This window comes from Barbatula barbatula, assembly GCF_947034865.1.
Source record: "Barbatula barbatula genome assembly, chromosome: 10".
NCBI classification, from domain to species: Eukaryota; Metazoa; Chordata; class Actinopteri; order Cypriniformes; family Nemacheilidae; genus Barbatula; species Barbatula barbatula.
The window spans coordinates 4,138,715-4,156,643 of record NC_136773.1 but is presented as its reverse complement, the minus strand read 5'-3'; the positions used below and the strand labels follow the sequence as shown (position 1 = coordinate 4,156,643).

General features: G+C 41.1%; 1 protein-coding gene across 7 annotated transcripts in view; it reads left to right on the top strand.

The window, feature by feature from the left end:
* The window catches only part of trip12 (thyroid hormone receptor interactor 12), a 35,922-nt gene extending 21,531 nt beyond the window's left edge, over positions 1-14,391 (top strand). For 2 of the 7 annotated variants that reach the window (XM_079465902.1, XM_079465906.1), the window contains 33 exons: positions 220-255; positions 420-515; positions 952-1,044; positions 1,188-1,349; positions 1,594-1,662; positions 1,778-1,943; positions 3,410-3,527; positions 3,673-3,829; positions 3,910-4,063; positions 4,223-4,451; positions 4,567-4,685; positions 4,831-5,038; positions 5,126-5,226; positions 5,871-6,045; positions 6,368-6,509; positions 6,637-6,828; positions 6,928-7,079; positions 7,245-7,402; positions 7,486-7,559; positions 7,935-8,134; positions 8,580-8,707; positions 8,819-8,970; positions 10,405-10,547; positions 10,635-10,791; positions 10,878-10,976; positions 11,091-11,205; positions 11,299-11,453; positions 12,293-12,457; positions 12,870-13,034; positions 13,126-13,239; positions 13,355-13,449; positions 13,525-13,628; positions 13,702-14,391. In XM_079465902.1, coding sequence (XP_079322028.1) covers positions 220-255; positions 420-515; positions 952-1,044; positions 1,188-1,349; positions 1,594-1,662; positions 1,778-1,943; positions 3,410-3,527; positions 3,673-3,829; positions 3,910-4,063; positions 4,223-4,451; positions 4,567-4,685; positions 4,831-5,038; positions 5,126-5,226; positions 5,871-6,045; positions 6,368-6,509; positions 6,637-6,828; positions 6,928-7,079; positions 7,245-7,402; positions 7,486-7,559; positions 7,935-8,134; positions 8,580-8,707; positions 8,819-8,970; positions 10,405-10,547; positions 10,635-10,791; positions 10,878-10,976; positions 11,091-11,205; positions 11,299-11,453; positions 12,293-12,457; positions 12,870-13,034; positions 13,126-13,239; positions 13,355-13,449; positions 13,525-13,628; positions 13,702-13,898 — 4,590 coding nt within the window. In that variant the 3' untranslated portion in view covers positions 13,899-14,391. Of the gene's footprint in view, positions 1-219; positions 256-419; positions 516-951; positions 1,045-1,187; positions 1,350-1,593; positions 1,663-1,777; positions 1,944-3,409; positions 3,528-3,672; positions 3,830-3,909; positions 4,064-4,222; positions 4,452-4,566; positions 4,686-4,830; positions 5,039-5,125; positions 5,227-5,870; positions 6,046-6,367; positions 6,510-6,636; positions 6,829-6,927; positions 7,080-7,244; positions 7,403-7,485; positions 7,560-7,934; positions 8,135-8,579; positions 8,708-8,818; positions 8,971-10,404; positions 10,548-10,634; positions 10,792-10,877; positions 10,977-11,090; positions 11,206-11,298; positions 11,454-12,292; positions 12,491-12,869; positions 13,035-13,125; positions 13,240-13,354; positions 13,450-13,524; positions 13,629-13,701 lie in introns of all 7 variants that reach the window. The other 5 variants (XM_079465904.1, XM_079465905.1, XM_079465903.1 and 2 more) reach the window with 5 other exon arrangements.
* The last annotated feature ends 3,538 nt before the right edge of the window (positions 14,392-17,929 follow it).

The following is a 17,929-nucleotide window of genomic DNA, read 5'->3' as shown; positions in this document are numbered from 1 at the left end:
AATTCTTCTCAGTTACCAGTTAGACTGAACACCTCTATGGCGTTTGTTCTTTAAAATTGTTAAAAGCTCGTAAGAGTATAGATTTTTAAGTCAATAAAGCACTTTTCTGTTTTATGCCAACAATCATAACATGGTTAGTAAATGATCTGTGGCTGTGACGTCTGAGGTGCCGCTCTTAGTGTTGTGCTTTTAACCTCATGTCTTGTATTCTTTCTGCAGATCACACTGTTACAGATGGAGCATAATTTTGATATTGTGAGTACTGTGGGGGGGTTCTCTGTAAACAATATAAAAGCTTAACTAGGCCAAATTCTGTGAATCTGTCACCTGGCAATAATTCCATCCATTTATTAACATATTTGACACTTCGAACTGGAGAATAACGTAATAACTGCCCACTGCGTTTTTCTTTTCTGCAGATGAATCACGCATCTCGAGCCCTCACCTACATGATGGAGGCTCTGCCGCGCTCCTCGGCTGTGGTGGTGGACGCCATCCCCGTCTTCCTGGAAAAGGTAAATTGGATCTCGCTGTTCTCTTAAACCCCTTCTAGCTTATACTGTGGGAGGACAAACAAAATTGCACAGGATTGTTCTTCCTCTTGAGAAGAGATGATGTTGCATCATAAGAGGACATATAAATGTAAGAGGGAAAATGCTGCAGTAATGTAGATTCAAAAAAGTTGGGAACAGAACAGCACAGCCCCGATTCACTTCTATTGTAACCAATGCTAGTGAACGGGGGTTGTTAACAACGTTCTTCAACATATCTTTTGTGTTCTGCGGAAGAAAGTCAGTCATTCAGGTTTGAAATGACAAGAGGATGAGTAAATGATGACAGAATTTTCAATTTGAAGCTAAACTTCTCCTTTAAATGTTATTGTTGAACGGGTGTGCTTTTGTGTGCTTGTCTATATGTGTTCTCTGAAACCTGGTTGTTCTGTGTCCACAGCTTCAGGTCATCCAGTTTATAGATGTTGCAGAACAAGCCCTGACCGCCCTGGAGATGTTGTCGAGAAGGCACAGTAAAGCTATCCTGCAGGCTGTAAGCACTGACTGTTGAAGAAAACGTTATAAACCGTGACCGTATCACTGAAATATAACAATAGTATCATCATGAGTATCATCCAATCAGAGTTTGTGGGCCATTTGTTATCCTGATCTAACATTGAAAGTGTCTCTTCACAGGGAGGTCTAGCGGATTGTTTGCTGTACTTGGAGTTCTTCAGCATCAACGCTCAGAGGAACGCGCTAGCCATCGCCGCTAACTGCTGTCAAAGCATCACGCCCGACGAGTTTCACTTTGTGGCTGACTCTCTGCCCCTGCTCACTCAGAGACTCACACACCAGGTGATATGACCTGATGATACACGCAGTAGATATAATTTAAACTTCATTTACAAACACACAGCACTCCTGTCACATCTGCATATCTTTAACACCATGTGAGAATATGTTTACTGTGGTTTTACGGGTGTGAGATTCACCACCGACTGACACATTCACATGACAGCTCAGCGTTGGATGTAAACAGTTATGTCATCACCAACAGTGGTGTTTGCTGCATCAGCCCTCTGAATCTTTTGTTTTATAGGATAAAAAATCAGTGGAAAGCACTTGTCTCTGTTTTGCCAGGCTGGTGGACAACTTTCAGCACGAGGAGGTGAGATTATGACAAGCACATGCTCAGGAACATGAACGCTTTATTTGAAAATGTTATTATTGGTGAAGTGTGCATGAGGTCATTAAGCCTCGCCCTGTGTGTCGTTTCGTCAAAGAACCTGTTACAGCAGGTGGCTTCCCGGGACCTATTGACCAACATTCAGCAGCTGCTGGTGTTGACTCCACCCGTGCTCAGCTCCGGCATGTTCATCATGGTGGTGCGCATGTTCTCCCTCATGTGTTCCAACTGCCCGGGTCTGGCCGTACAGCTCATGAAACAGAGTAAGTAATGTGTAGCGATTCACAAACTTGACATCAGTTGACTAAATAAAGACTTAATGAATTGATACATTTAAAGGACTTGTCGGATGAGCACTTTCAGCAAGTTTGAATGATTTATTAGGGCTGTAACATATCTTGCTTAAAAACACACACACACCAATAGTCCTGCCATGGCAATGGTTTAGCTAAATAATATTTCCTGAACTCCTCTGCGGTTAGTTTTGTTTTAAATGTCTCAAATCATTCAAAGAGACGAACAAATCTGTCCTTGCATCCTAATGTTCCGTTCATTTATTTATAGTGCACTTGTTCAACAGCCACACGACTGACCAAAGTGCTGTACATTTCAATTAAGATCTCACACTACAAAAATAGTCATAACAAGAAAAAGAAAAAAAACATCCCTAATGGTAGGCCAGATCGAATAATATAGGGCCAGCTACAGAAAAAACTTGGTCTCCTCTGCATTTAAGTCTGGACTGGGGAACCATAAGAAGATTCAGGTAGCTGGAACGCAAGTTTCTGGGGGTGTAGGAATGCACTCATGTTGTGCGTGTATGCTTGCCAAATAACATATAAATATAGAGTAAGTTTAACACTGGCTTAGAATGTTCTATTTTGCCCGTGAAGCTCCCTACGCTATCATATGCTAACGTTATCCTCTTATATATATGGTACATTTACATCTATTCAGACTGTTGATAATTATTACTTACATCGGCAGCTTTGTCTCGTTCAGTTGGTCTCGATCCTTCTTGAGGCACAACTTTATCAACCTGATACAGTACAAGCAGGATTTTCTGTAAAGCACTCTGGCTTGAAGTGATTCGCGCAAACAAGCAGGTTCTTACTTATGGTATCTGTGGATTTCCACCAAAAATAAAAAAATACACTCCTGTCTTTTCTGAGGTTGGGACTCTGTGCAGCGACTAAGTTGTATGTTGTCCATGAACTTTAGGTAAACCGCTGTCGCTTGTGAAAACAACAATGGCGGCAGCGTAGTGTGTGGAATTGTCTAGATTAAGTGGCGGAACATTGTAATAAGATCCGGTTTGGACGTCAAAACCGTAGCGAAATCTGAACAGCTCGATTTCTCACATGCTTGCAGGGAAAGGCACATCAAAACAAACTTATTTTTCACATTTGCAGGGAAAGGCACATCAAAACAATCTTATTTTTCACATTTGCAGGGAAAGGCACATCAAAACAATCTTATTTTTCACGTTTTCTGGGTTGCTAGATGCACCTAGGACCCGGTTATAGCACTTAAACGCAGAAAAAGTGGGGTTGTCATGCAATGAATCTGCACTCCCAGCACATCCACATTTTGTCCATTCTTAAGAATTATAATGCCTGTTCATGCAAATGTTGGGGAAAAGAGCCAGGGCAGAAGACGTAAGGATGATGTGTGAGTGAAGGCCGAGATGCGAGATGTGAAGGTTCATGTTATTTGTATGTGTTTGCAGATATAGCAGAGACGCTGCGTTTCCTGCTCTGTGGAGCATCTAATGGAAGCTGTCAAGAGCAGATTGACCTCGTGCCCAGAAGCCCTCAGGAGCTTTATGAACTCACCTCACTCATCTGGTACTTGCTGTTGGCTTTCCTAAACCTTTTCTCGATCTGTCTGGCTCTTAGATTTGGAATCTTAGAAATAAGGAATGTGTTCGAACACCATTTTCTCTCTCTCGCTATCTCTCTATCTGTCTATCGCTCTCTCTCTTTGCTATAGTGAGCTGATGCCATGTCTGCCCAGAGAGGGCATCTTTGCGGTGGATGCCATGCTGAAGAAGGGCAGCGCCCAGACCACAGAGGGTGCCATCTGGCAGTGGAGAGACGACCGAGGCCTGTGGCACCCGTACAACCGCATCGACAGCCGCATTATTGAGGTACGCTCAGCACCGTATGAATGTTGTTCATGCGGCCTCCAGGGAACCTCGGATGTTTACTAAATGTCTTGATTTGTCAGACTGCTCACCAGAATGGAGAAGATGAGATAAGTCTGTCCACTCTCGGTCGAGTCTACACCATTGACTTCAATTCTATGCAGCAGATTAATGAAGACACTGGCACCGCCCGAGCGATTCAGAGAAAACCCAACCCTCTGGCCAACCCTAACACAGGTACACAAACATTCTGGATCATTTTAAACTGATGCCTGTGTACAAGGCAGCCAAATTCTGAATGCTAAAAGACAGAAACTTTATTCACAGTTCTGTCCTAAAGTGGATCCGCTCTCCCATCAGGTTTTAGCTTTATCCTCCCGCTCTGATTGTTTACAGGTGGTCACTTGGAGGTGCGGAGAGAAGACGCTCGTGCTCAGCTGTTGAAAGAGGATCCTGAGCTTGCCAAGTGTTTTATAAAGACTCTGTTTGGGGTTCTGTATGAGGTGTACAGCTCCTCTGCCGGGCCTGCTGTCAGACACAAGTGCCTTCGAGCCATCCTCCGGATCATCTACTTTGCAGATGCAGAGCTGCTTAAAGACGTCCTGCGCAACCACTCTGTGTCCAGGTCAGTTAAGGGCAAAGTGTAGATCGCTTGACCACATTCAGCTTCTCTGCCTAGATGTCTTCGTTGGGCATGTTAGACTTGTTCTGACATTTCTGAATGTGTCTTATGTCTGCAGTCACATAGCTTCCATGCTGTCCAGTCAGGATCTGAAGATTGTAGTGGGTTCTCTGCAGATGGCTGAGATCCTCATGCAGAAGCTCCCGGATGTGTTCAGTGTTTACTTCAGAAGAGAAGGTAGAAGATTTGTTTTGAATATATGGATATAGGATATCTTTAGGACATCACTGTTTGCGTTTATAGATAATTAGTAGCTTCCGTGTAATTTATTTATTATGCGTTTTTTAGTTTTCAGACTGATTCATTTGAGTTTGTTCTTTAGGTGTGATGCACCAGGTAAAGAATCTGGCCGAGTCCGAAGCGTTCCTCACCAGCCCTCCTAAAGCATGCACCAGCGGCACAGCTAGTCTTTGCACCACCACCACCATCACCACAGCAACCACTACAGCTGCTTCTAACGTCACACCCGACCTGGGGTCCCCGAGCTTCCAGCATAGCATGGACGACTCACTGGACCTCAGTCCACAGGGGTATGAAACACTTCACACAAAACCAGTTTGCTAGCCTGGTGCCGCACAATAATAACAGGGCTTAAAACATCTCTCTGTGTTCTTCAGTAGGTTGAGTGATGTTCTAAAGAGAAAACGCCTCCCGAAAAGAGGACCAAGACGTCCCAAGTATTCCCCACCCAGAGACGACGACAAAGTGGATAATCAGGGTATACTTACTAATTAATATGTGGAAGAAATAATGTAGACTTTTGTGATGATGTTCACTTTCCTGAGTTTCTTATGGGGCTGCATGATAGTTTACTACTTCTGGTTTAAATTTCAAGTACATAATGATGCGCGCACTAGCGGATCATGGTACCCACAACTTATCGCGAGTAGGCGGAGTTTAGTGACGCTTCACTGCATTAATAAAATTAAATAACTGATGCGTCACTAAATGAATAACTATAACAACAGATGTGTGTTAGTGAACTTTTGCGGACATGCTGAATACAGGTCGTCATTGATAAGTTAACGTGAGCGCATTATTACGTGTTGCTGTTTGCTGTGAGTTTTTAAGCCTGAGGACTAATAACTAAGGCTAATTTAATGTCAGCCCCAAAATGTTTTGCTTGCGCTCCTTACATTCTCAGTCAGGGGCTACAGTGCTCCTAGTAAAAAAGTTAGTCTGGAGCCCTTTATGTTCTTATGAAGAGTACCCTTATTAAAGACTGTAAAAAATGTGTTTGGTGGTTTTTGTGTCCAAAAAATCTAATTGGAGTCAATTTTTGTTTGGATTGTGGTATTGTGTGCAGCGACTTGGGCGTTACTACTTTGCTTTAATATGGCTATATTAACATCTTCCTCGCAGCTAAAAGTCCGACCGCCACACAGTCTCCCAAGTCCTCTTTCCTGGCCAGTCTGAATCCAAAGACATGGGGTAAGCTGGGGACCCAGACAAACAGCCCTAACTCTGAACCCTCACGCACAGCAGGAGTCAGCGGCCTGGCACGTGTGCCACCCAAAGACTCTGTGTCAAATAACAGGTAAAGACTTTTCATACTTATGTTTCAGACATATTTTGTATCACTTTGCAAATAAAGACAATCCTTTACACGCATAGTAACATTAGACATATTGGCATTACGGTTTTGGAAGTAAACATGAATAAATCAGCAACTGAACAACAGAATTAGCATGTAGTTTTGTTTTACATGTGATTAAACACAAAAGTAATGAATGCAAGGACAGTGTTGGAATCAAATGATTCCCTGTGGTTTGTTTAACCACCTGGTAATATTTTCCAACCAAATTAGCGTATTATTGACATTGGTAGCTGTAAAGTGAACAGTTTTATTCCTCTTTCAGAGATAAGATAAAGGCCTGGATAAAGGAGCAAGCCAGTAAGTTTGTGGAGCGTTACTTTAACTCTGAGAGTGTGGATGGAAGTAACCCAGCACTGAACGTTCTGCAGAGACTCTGTACTGCTACAGAACAGCTCAACCTGCAGGTAACACTGATACACAGCTATCTTTTCTGTCTTTTATAATGCGTTAGACTTTTATTACTGTAGAAACAGTTTTCCTGGGATGTATTGAACTCACGTCATGTCGTCACACCACATGCACTTGTTTCAGGTCGACAGTGGTGTGGAGTGCCTAGAGGAGATCAGCAGTATTGTGTCTGAATCAGACGTGTCGTCCTTCGAGATCCAGCACAGCGGACTGGTGAAGCAGCTGTTGTTGTATCTGACATCAAACAGCGAGCGGGACACTATCAGCAGAGACGAGAGGATCAAGAGGTTTCTGCACGTGTTCTTCGGCTGTCCGGTGAGTTCACACTATTAGCCAGGGCTACATGGCTGTGTTAGTTGGGCTCTTAAGGTTGCAGTTTTTGTTCTGTTGCTCATTGTTTGTTATGGGATTCAGATACCAGGACAGGAACCTCTTGGGCATTTGGACCTGACTGAGAACGGCCCGCTGCTATCACTGGTGCACAAGATGAATAACTGTCTCAGTCAGATGGAGCAGTTCCCTGTTAAAGTGCACGACTTTCCCAGTGGAAATGGCAACGGCAGCAGGTATTTTGTCATGTGCTGTTTCAGACCCAGTGATACTCATTTAAGTAAATGGGATCATTTTAATGCGTTTCTTCATTTAACATCACTTTCTCTCTGTCTGTCTTGCACTTGCTGTTGTCTTTCTGACGTTCATATTTTCTGATGATTTTTATCTGTGTTTTGCAGGGGTTCACAAGCACTTAAGTTTTTCAACACCCATCAGCTGAAGTGTCAGCTGCAGAGACATCCAGACTGCACTAATGTCAAACAGTGGAAAGGAGGACCGGTCAAAATCGACCCCTTGGCTTTGGTACAGGCTATCGAGAGATACCTTGTTGTTAGAGGTACACACACAAATCTAAACACGCTTGACTCACTTCTGTGGTGTTTGACTTGTGGTATGAGATGATTTGATTTGTCTCCTCAGGGTATGGAAGGATTAGAGAGGAAGATGAAGATAGTGATGATGATGGTTCAGATGATGAGATCGATGAGTCTTTGGTAGGGAGAACGTCTCTGATCAGTTTTTATTTTGAATCGCATACGTCTTACTACTTTTATAGATGTAGTATCTGAATTATATGAACTGTTATGAACTGTCAACAACCCATTTGACTTGTTTTTCTAGCTTCAATGCAGTTTTATTTCCTGTGATGAGGTCATATGATGACCGTGTAGCTTAATACTGTTTTAAATGGTGAAATACCATTTTAATATTTTCTCAGTATTATTAGTCAATATAAAACCTGCAGTGGTCTCCAAACAGTAAGCTATTGTTCAATTCCGGACATGGCTGAAGTGTACACTACCACTAGTACTCATGAAGTCTTTTTACCCTCCAGATTAACCCCATGAACTTTAAACTCTTTCTCCAAGGCTGCCCAGTTCCTGAATTCTGGGAGTGTACGTCACAGGCTGCAGTTCTACATAGGCGAGCACCTGCTGCCGTACAACATGACTGTGTATCAGGCCGTCAGGCAGTTCAGTCTACAGGCAGAGGAAGAGAGAGAAAGCACAGATGATGAAGCAAACCCTCTGGGACGGGCCGGTATCTGGACCAAAACGCACACTATATGGTAAACAATAAACTATCCGCTCACTCTCTTACAAGCTGCATGTTCATTCATGTTTAAGGCTGCTTTCGAAAGTACAATACAGTTTGGTGTTCAGTTACATCTTTACAAATAAAACAATTTTGACTTGACCCTTTTTACTGGGAGACAGAAAAGCAAGTGAATTCTTATTTTTTTAAAGTGTGACAATTCAACCCTGTAACCAATTTATTTTTAGAAAGAAGATCAAACATTGTTCAAATACAGTTAAAGTTTTTTAAATGAGGAAATATTAGTACCTGGTGTTTGGTTCTTAACGGTTTTAGAATCAACTTATTTTAACATACCCTGTTACCGGTCAACCTGGTTACCCATTCTGCTATTTTTGGTAACAGGGTTGGATAACGCAAACTTCTCAATTTAAATTTGGTTATTGGTTCATTAATCATGCTGGTCATAAATGTTGCAGGTATAAGCCGGTCAGAGAGGATGAAGAGGGCTGTAAAGACGCCGTTGGAGGGAAGAGAGGCCGTGCACAGACGGCGCCTACTAAAACCTCCCCTAGAAATGCCAAGAAACAGGATGAACTGTGGCATGGTAGGAAAAAAACACTTGTAAAGTCCATCTACTCTTAACACACAGTATTCAAAGTGAACGCTATTGATTCAGACAACCCTGTGTATGTGTGGTTTTTTTTGCTGTTTTTAGAGGGTGTGTGTCCCAGCGTGACAAACCCATTGGAGTCATACCTAATTTCTGATCCTCCAGAGGGCATCACTTTTGATGATCCCTCCATGTATGTGATATTGCTGCTGAGGGTCATGCACTCCATCAGTAGATACTGGTTTTACGTGTATGATGTGAGTATAGAAACACACTAACATACAACTGTATACATACTGAAACCGGTCAACAAAATCTGAAGTTGTCATGCCTTAAGTCGTCAAAAATTCTCCCAATGTAAATTGTATTTTGAAGTATTAATATTAGGGCTGCCCCTTTCAGTCGACCGTTCGTTATTCGACACTAATTCGAACAAATTAGTATTAGTCAATTGTCTGCATATCATTTTAAAAGTGCAAACACATCGCGTCAGTCTCTTTACATAGCCGTTCACTCTACACTACCGTTAACTTTGATAAAGGAATGCTATTGTGAGCATTTTTGTTTATATTTATCTAAGGGTGTAAAAGTAACACGGTGGCTAAAAATGAGAAACATGCTATCCTACGTTTGCCAGATCTGTTGTGCACATGCACTGCATCCCTCCGCCATCTGTTCGCTTCTAATGGCAGCCGCATAGTCTTTATTGCATGCGGACACAGAGCTCAGTCTTCTGGAGGTGTGGACAAACTTGGGTTCCTGCGACATTCAGAATACTAAACGTGGCTTAATTCATTAAGATTCAGTATACATCTTAATAAAGCGTATTATGTATGGAAATGCCGAAGAGCCTGAACTTAACGGAATAGTAAAGGATCACAGGTGCGCCCATCTTTATGAAGAAGGGTATGATGGCAGAAAAAACTAAGGGAAACTGAGGCGATGTTTTGTAATGGTCTATATTGTTGTAGTGTTTAGTTACTGCTTTGTTTTATTCATTCCTTAATACAAAGGAATAAATAAATATATTCAATAAATTTTTTTTGCGTTCTGACCTCTCAGTTTCCTTTTGGTTTTAAGGCCGTCTGCTTTTCCAGAGAAAAAAAGGTTTCGTTATGAGTCCGTAGGCCTTTTTATTTTTTGCACTAATATTTTAGTTTGCTGTTTTGGTTCGTTTGCCTAATATTTTTATTTACTTCATTTTAAATTTTCACTAGAGAAATATTATATTGAGACATATAATCAAATAAAACTTGTGGCAGTGTCACAGCGGATTGCATTATGCGTGCGCTTGAGTACTTAATTTATACTTTAATGGCTCATTATAATGGTTTTGTATAGCTCTGTAATTTAGAACAATGTTACATAAAATATATTTTCCATACATGAAGCTTAAACCATCATCTGATGTCCCCATTCCCCATTTATATTGAAATATTTAAATTAACATCATAAACGTGCGAATAGTCGACTAATGGCCTAAATTAAGAAGTATTTGTCGACTAAAGAAATCTCTAGTCGAGGGCAGCCCTCACTATTATTATAAAGTATTACGTCACATTGTTTTGTTTTGATTCAAATCCACAAATTTAGATCAATATTTAATGTGCTACACAAATAATGATAGTCATTAAAAAAACTTAATGCAAAATATGTTTTTTTACCTTCATAACTGTTTGTCTATGTGTCAGAATGCGGCATGTAAGGAGATAATTCCCATCAGTGAGTTTATTAACAGTAAACTGACAGCAAAGGCAAACAGACAGTTACAGGATCCGCTGGTCATCATGACTGGAAACATCCCCACCTGGCTCACAGAGCTCGGCAAAACCTGGTACAACAAACTCTTCACTCTCTCCGTCCATTACATCCCTGTTCTGTGTTTCTGTACATTACATCTCTGATCTTCTCTCTTCTCTAGCCCGTTCTTCTTTCCCTTCGACACGCGGCAGATGCTCTTCTACGTAACCGCGTTTGACCGGGACCGCGCCATGCAACGCTTGCTCGACACCAACCCTGAGATCAACCAGTCTGACTCGCAGGACAGCCGTGTCGCTCCACGTCTCGACAGGAAGAAGGTTGCCATGCAGTTCCTGTTACGGCTTTCAAATGCTGGGATTGTTTGTGAAATCACAAGTGTAAACTTGTTGTTGTTTTTCTGTAGAGAACGATAAACCGCGATGAGCTCCTGAAGCAGGCGGAGTCTGTAATGCAGGACCTGGGGAGCTCCAGAGCCATGCTGGAGATACAGTATGAGAATGAGGTATTTATCATGAACAGACATTAATTCATGAGGCAACACTATGTCTCAACAACCAATGGGAGGACAAAAAAACTGTTTATGACCTAATGGCTGCCCTCTCACTGTGTGTGTCAGGTGGGAACAGGTCTCGGCCCAACTCAAGAGTTCTACGCTCTGGTGTCTCAGGAGTTGCAAAGGGCTGATTTGGGTCTTTGGAGAGGTGAGGAAGTGACTCTCTCCAACCCTAAAGGTGCGTGACCATCATAGATCTGTGGTGCATTTGTGTAAATTGCAGAGTTGTCATCTAATGCTATCTTTAATGTCTTTCTTTGTCTCTCCACAGGGAGTCATGAGGGAACAAAGTATATATTTAGCTCCAGGGGTTTGTTCGCTGTACCTTTCGGACGAACTACCAAACCAGCTCACATCGCAAAGATCAAAATGAAGTTTCGTTTTCTTGGCAAGCTCATGGCTAAAGCCATCATGGATTTCAGATTGGTACGTTCACTCAGATGTACAGTTAGATTATTGGTTAATGTCATACTAAAACTACAGACGGTTTCAAAGCAACAACATAAACGTTCCTGCAGATGCGGGCGTTCATGGACTGCCCTTTACTTCCGGAACACATTCATAAACAATTGAGATCCTGTAGATTATTTCCTATAACAACCAAAAGAAACCAAGAAGATCCGTTACTTAACGTGTCTTTCTAATATTTCGAATTTAGACTCTGATACCAAGCTCAACTGCTAGATGTCAATGTACCATAAGGTTTCTGTAATGTGCCCGAACTACAGGACCCATTTTACAAATTGTTTATTAAATCAAATATGTATACAACTACATTCAACAAATCTTTATTTCAAACAATTATTATACAATAAAATTATATAAATTAATATTAACATAAATTATAAATGGTTATATTATTAGACAATAGCCAGAGCGATAAGCAAACACAGACCGAAAGTTTACTGCAGTCCATGTGCTTGCGTCCAACGAAACCGTCTGTAGAGTTCCTTCAGATTATTTCTGATAGCAAGCAAAATAAATAACAAGTAAATCTATCTTTTCTTCTACTGGCAACCAAAACGAATACCTGTTAAAGAGCCCCATTATATTCTATTTTCAAGTGTCCTAATATTTTAACTACAATCTAAGGATCGATGACGGGCAAGAATATTTAACATGCATGTGTCAGATTATTAGAAATGTTCTTTTATTCATATTTTCTCCATAAATGTTTTATTGAATTACTTTATTTGATGTTTTAATTATTATAGGCACAGTAGTGTGATAGTTGGGTTAACATCGCCTTATATTTTCGTGTCTAGTTGGATTTGCCTCTAGGTTTGCCCTTCTATAAGTGGATGTTGAGGCACGAGTTGTCAATCAGCTCTCATGACTTGGTCAACATCGATCCCGGTGTGGCCAAATCCGTCCAGCATCTGGAGGACATCATCCGCCAGAAGAAGAGAATAGAGCAGGACAGATCACATGTGAGCCCTGACTCTGACCTCTACAAACACATAGTATGCAACCCAATCTCTGCATCATTAAAGGAGTAATTCACTTACAAAAGGAAAATTCCATCATCATTTACACGTCCTCTTGACATTTCAAACCTGTTTGACTTCCTTTCTTCTGCAGAACACAAAAGAAGAGATTTTGAAGAATGTTCGTTACATCCCCTCATTCGCTAGCATTGGTTACAATAGACAACAGTGGCTGTGCTGTTCTGTTACCAACATTCTACAAAATCAATTTTTTTGTGTTCTGCAGAAGAAAGAAAGTCATACAGGTTTGAAATGACAAGAGGGTGAGGAAATGAGAGAATTTTCATTTAGAAAGTGAACTACTTTAAGCAACTGTGTCCAACATATAATAAATTTGTTTCTGTGTATCTTTCAGACACGGGAGACCCTGCAACAGGCCTTGGAGAGTCTCAACATGAACGGCTGCTCTGTGGAGGATCTGGGACTGGACTTCACTCTGCCCGGATTCCCCAACATTGAATTGAAGAAGGGAGGCAAAGACGTGCCAGTCACCATTCACAACCTGGAGGAATACCTCAGAGTAGGGAACTAATACTGTTCACCCTAATCTGTTTTGGTTGTGTGATTTTTATTTTTTTTCCTGTTGTAACTGCTCCTGTTTTATTGTCTAGTTGGTGGTGTACTGGACCCTCAATGAGGGCGTGTCACGGCAGTTTGAGTCTTTTAGGGAAGGATTTGAGTCTGTGTTCCCTCTTCATCACCTGCAGTACTTCTATCCTGAAGAGGTGACTATTGTCTTACAAACTATAAAGAACACATCAGCAAATACTGGGAAAGAAAGCGTTGTGACGGTGAGATTTGGTGCTGATATTTTGTTTTATTCTTCCTTCGCTTTCTCAGCTGGATCAGTTATTGTGCGGCAGTAAGTCAGAGTCGTGGGATGTAAAGACGCTGATGGAGTGCTGCAGACCGGACCACGGCTACACACACGACAGGTACACAGTCACACTAACACGTGTTTAAACACAGATGAGAATGAAAAATGAGAGATTTTTTTTGTTTGTGTGTAGCCGTGCAGTGCGATTCCTGTTTGAAGTGCTGAGCAGTTTCGATGCGGAGCAGCAGAGACTGTTCCTGCAGTTCGTCACAGGGAGCCCCAGACTTCCTGTCGGAGGTGAGAAACCATCTCAGCAATATAACGTTTCTGCAGAGATGCGTTCTCCGCTAACGCGATCTCTATCTTTCAGGATTCCGGAGTTTAAACCCTCCTCTCACCATAGTTCGGAAGACGTTCGAGTCGACGGAGAATCCGGACGACTTCCTTCCTTCTGTCATGACGTGCGTGAACTACCTGAAGCTGCCGGACTACTCCAGCATCGAGATCATGCGCGAGAAACTGTTGATCGCCGCCCGCGAGGGCCAGCAGTCTTTCCACCTGTCCTGATCTCACTTCCCCGCACCCTCTCATTCAGAAATGGCCTTCAATCAACTCACTGCAGAACCACAGAAATCCTGACTTCTTCCTTAGACTTCCTCCTCTTTCATTTCCCCCACCCCCCGTTTTTTGTTTCGAACACTCACATCGAGGCAAAATATGTACAGCCTACTTGTTTAAAGAAAAGCAGCTTGCAGAAACCTAAACCATAGAGCTTAAGAGACTTCCTTTTGACTCCCAAGCCGGAGGAAAGGGTGTTATGCGACTCATCGGATTTAAAAAACAAAAAAAACTTTTTGTAAGAAACATAAAGAAGAAAACACTCGAGAGCAGATTATTAAAATATATCAGTAGTTGAGAGATGTCTGGAAAGAGGGGAAAAAACCTGGGTGATGTTTTAACTCATTGACGTGTGGAGGAAAAAAAGGAATGTTTTCTTTCTCTCCTGGTGGATGACATCTTCACTGTGTGTTCCTGTTGGGGAGGGGCGTCCATCGAGCAGGCAAGGGTTCCTATAGCTCCAAAGATCATTTGTACAGACAAACATTTGCAGATTTAGCTTATTCAACACATTTGATAGAATAGCCGTGTGCTCTCCTGCCCAGTTTGCCCCCATGTTCTGTATTATACCCCACCGAGTCTTGTTGCATTTTGGTTCCACTTCATTTAATTTCTCTTTCCTCTCGTGTGTCGTTTTTCTTTTATTTGAGAGAATTTTTTGAACGTGTAAGAGAGTTCCAGTTGGTTGAATGCGGGTAGCTTTGGAAGCGTAGTATCTTTATTATAATATTATTATAATTATTATTATTGTTTTGTTTTTTAACCCAATTTGAAATAGTTTTCTGGCCAATATTTCACATCGAGTGTCTGCTCTGTTGAAAAGAGAAATCCATCGTGTATGGTTCTAGTAGTGTGCCTCTGCTGGACTTCTGGGGGACTTGAGGTCTTATTGACGGGCCCGCTGAAGTTGCTTGGCTGACGAAGCCGGGCTCTAACCCCATTATGTAGCCGAGCACAAGAAATTAATTTAAAAGAATTGGCTGGTGTTATTTTATGGTTTCACGGCCAGATTGCATTTCAAAAAAGAAGAAAAAATCATTAAATGATATAGAGTTTATATGCAGTTTTCACACCTGGTTTGAGGTGGCTGCCATTTTTTTTTAATTTTCTATTGTTTCTGTTTTTCCTCTTGCTGTAGTTTATTTTTGCACTGCTGGCTTGGAACAAACCGTGGTGTGCACTGCAGTCTGTGGCCAGGAGGAGGCGCCACTGTTTGCTCTCCTGTCCTCATCGTTCATGTGCTGGTTTCTAAGATCTGCAATAATTTACTGCATCAGGTTCATGTTTTTACCTGAACATAAATAAAGTAATTGTTTGACTCCGTCTGGCCTTTTACTGACCCAGCAGCAGTTTGTGTGTGTGTGTTCATACTTGGCAAGTGTTTCATTTAAAGGTCCAATGTGTCATTTTGTGGAGGATGTACTGACAGAAATGCAATATATATATATATGTCTTCACAGGTGTATAAAGACCTTACACGATGAAGCATTATTACATACAAAATGACTTCCCTTACATGGAATTTGCCATGTTGTTTCTACAGTAGCCCAAATGGACAACTGCTCTTAATCTTTAAACTACTCAATCAGTGAATGTTATTTCTTAAAAGTTTAATGTAATATTGTGGAGTTAATTTGCTGTTTATTATTGTACGTTAGCTACAGTTTTCCTACAAAGGTTCGTGCAACAATACCTGGGAACCCTGGCTCTGCGAATTTTTTTTTGAAACAATCTATTTTCTATTTAATTTATACACAAATAAAATCAAATTAAAATCTATTCTGTAGTATACTGACAGCCAATCTTAAGAGAGGAGGGACATGGTCGGACTTCTTGCAGTCCTTTAAAAAATAGCACTAGAGTTCTTGACTATTTGTAGACGTGAGATCTGAGATTTTGATATGCCAAAATACAAAACAAAGTCAAGATTCGATAAAGGGGCTTAAGGGCTCAAGATTCTGCTGGTAGATTTTCCCACTTTCAGAGGGACTAAAAACAATGACTTTGGTTTTTACTTTCAATATAAATCTTTATAATTATTGTAGAGCGCCACTTCTATATACCGCTGCTGTGTGCTGCATCTGGAAAAATTTTCCATTTCTCTCTGCTTTAAGTCTTCCCAACCGGAAACGGCCTAGGGTTCTAAACCGTGAAACGTCGAAGTCACACGTGCACAGAGTTCATTGATATTACAGTTGATGCATAGCTGGAGACTCAATCACGTACAAAAGATACTGTGGGGTCTACCTACCACCCAATACGGCTCAATCTTTCTATGTATCCTGCTCTGTTGAACAGAAAAAGGGATTTTATGTGGACCATACTACTGGCTAACGGCTTGCATTTCCAATGACATGACACGAGCTCTAAAGAAAGCGGCCCGAAAAATGGAGCACAATTTTAAGAAAACTAAATTTCATACAGTATGGAAGGATAGTATTCGAAAATACAGTAAAGTCCTAAAAACGTCTACATCCGCCTACTTTTCATCACTAATAGGAGAAAACCAGCACGACTCTAGGTTTTTATTTAACACAGTGGCTAAATTAACACAAAATAAATCGTCAGATTCCGCATATCAACATACCAGTGATGAGTTTATGAACTACTTCACAAAGAAAATCCAAGATATTAGCTTATAACTATGCAACCAGAAGTGAAACCCGCTGAACAATCAACTTACTACACGACCCCTAAGGAGAAATTGCTATTATTGTCTATCACAATGAACTGTCAACAACATGCAACATGTATGCTAGACCCTATACCTACAAATCTACTGTAAGCGATGTTCCCAGAAATTATAGATCCTCTTCTTAGCATTATTAACTCATCTCTGACACTAGGACATGTTCCTAAAGCATACAATGTGGCTGTTATAAGGCCTCTTGTCAAAAAAAAAACTCGACCCTAGAAAACTATTAAACAACAGACCTATATCGAATCTACCTTTCATATCTAAAGTTCTGGAAAACGTAGTTTCAACTCAGTTATGTTCCTTCCTCCAAAGGAATGACATCAATTAAGATTTCCAGTCTGGATGTAGAGCACTTCACAGTACAGAGACTGCTTTGATCAGAGTTACAAATGATCTGCTTTTAGTTTCTGACCAAGGTTGATTCTCCTTATTGGTGCTGCTAGACCTTAGTGCTGCATTCAACACCATTGACCACAGCATGCTCCTACATAGACTTGAAAATTACGTCGACATTAAGGGAATAGCGTTGAAATGGTTTAAATCTTATTTATCCGACCGTTTTCAATATGTAGCAATAAACAACGTGTCACACAAATCGCAAGTCCAGTATGGTGTACCACAGGGCTCAGTCTAAGGGCCTCTGTTCTTCGCATTATACATGCTACCTCTAGGAGATATAATAAAGTGACACAGAGTTAGCTTTCAGTGTTATGCTGATGATACGCAACTTTATATTTCCCAGAAGCCTCATAAAACACAGTTCGATCGAATACTATAAAGGGAATGCATAGTCGATATAAAAAACTGAATGAGTAACAACTTTTTATTACTGAACTCGGACAGCACCATTATTGGACAAAATATCTCTATGCATAACAACCAAGAATACTGCCTAACTATGGATGGATGTGCCCCCCATCATCAGCAAAGAATCTTGGCGTTTTATCCAATAGTACTCTGTCATTTGAGAACTGTCACCAACACCTGTAAAATGCGTTTTTCCATCTTAAAAATATATCTAAACTGCTGTATGTCATATGCTGTCACTATCAGATGCAGAGAAGTTAATTCATGCCTTTATGACATCAAGACTAGATTACTGTAATGCACTATTAGGTGGTTGCCCTTCAGGCTTATTACAAAAAAGCCAACTGGTCCGAAACGCAGCAGCTCGAGTTCTTACACGTACAAAAAAAGTATGAGCATATTAGCCTGGTTCGTCAACCTTGCACTGGTTACCTTTAAAATCTTGCTTATTACATATAAAGCCCTACATGGTTTA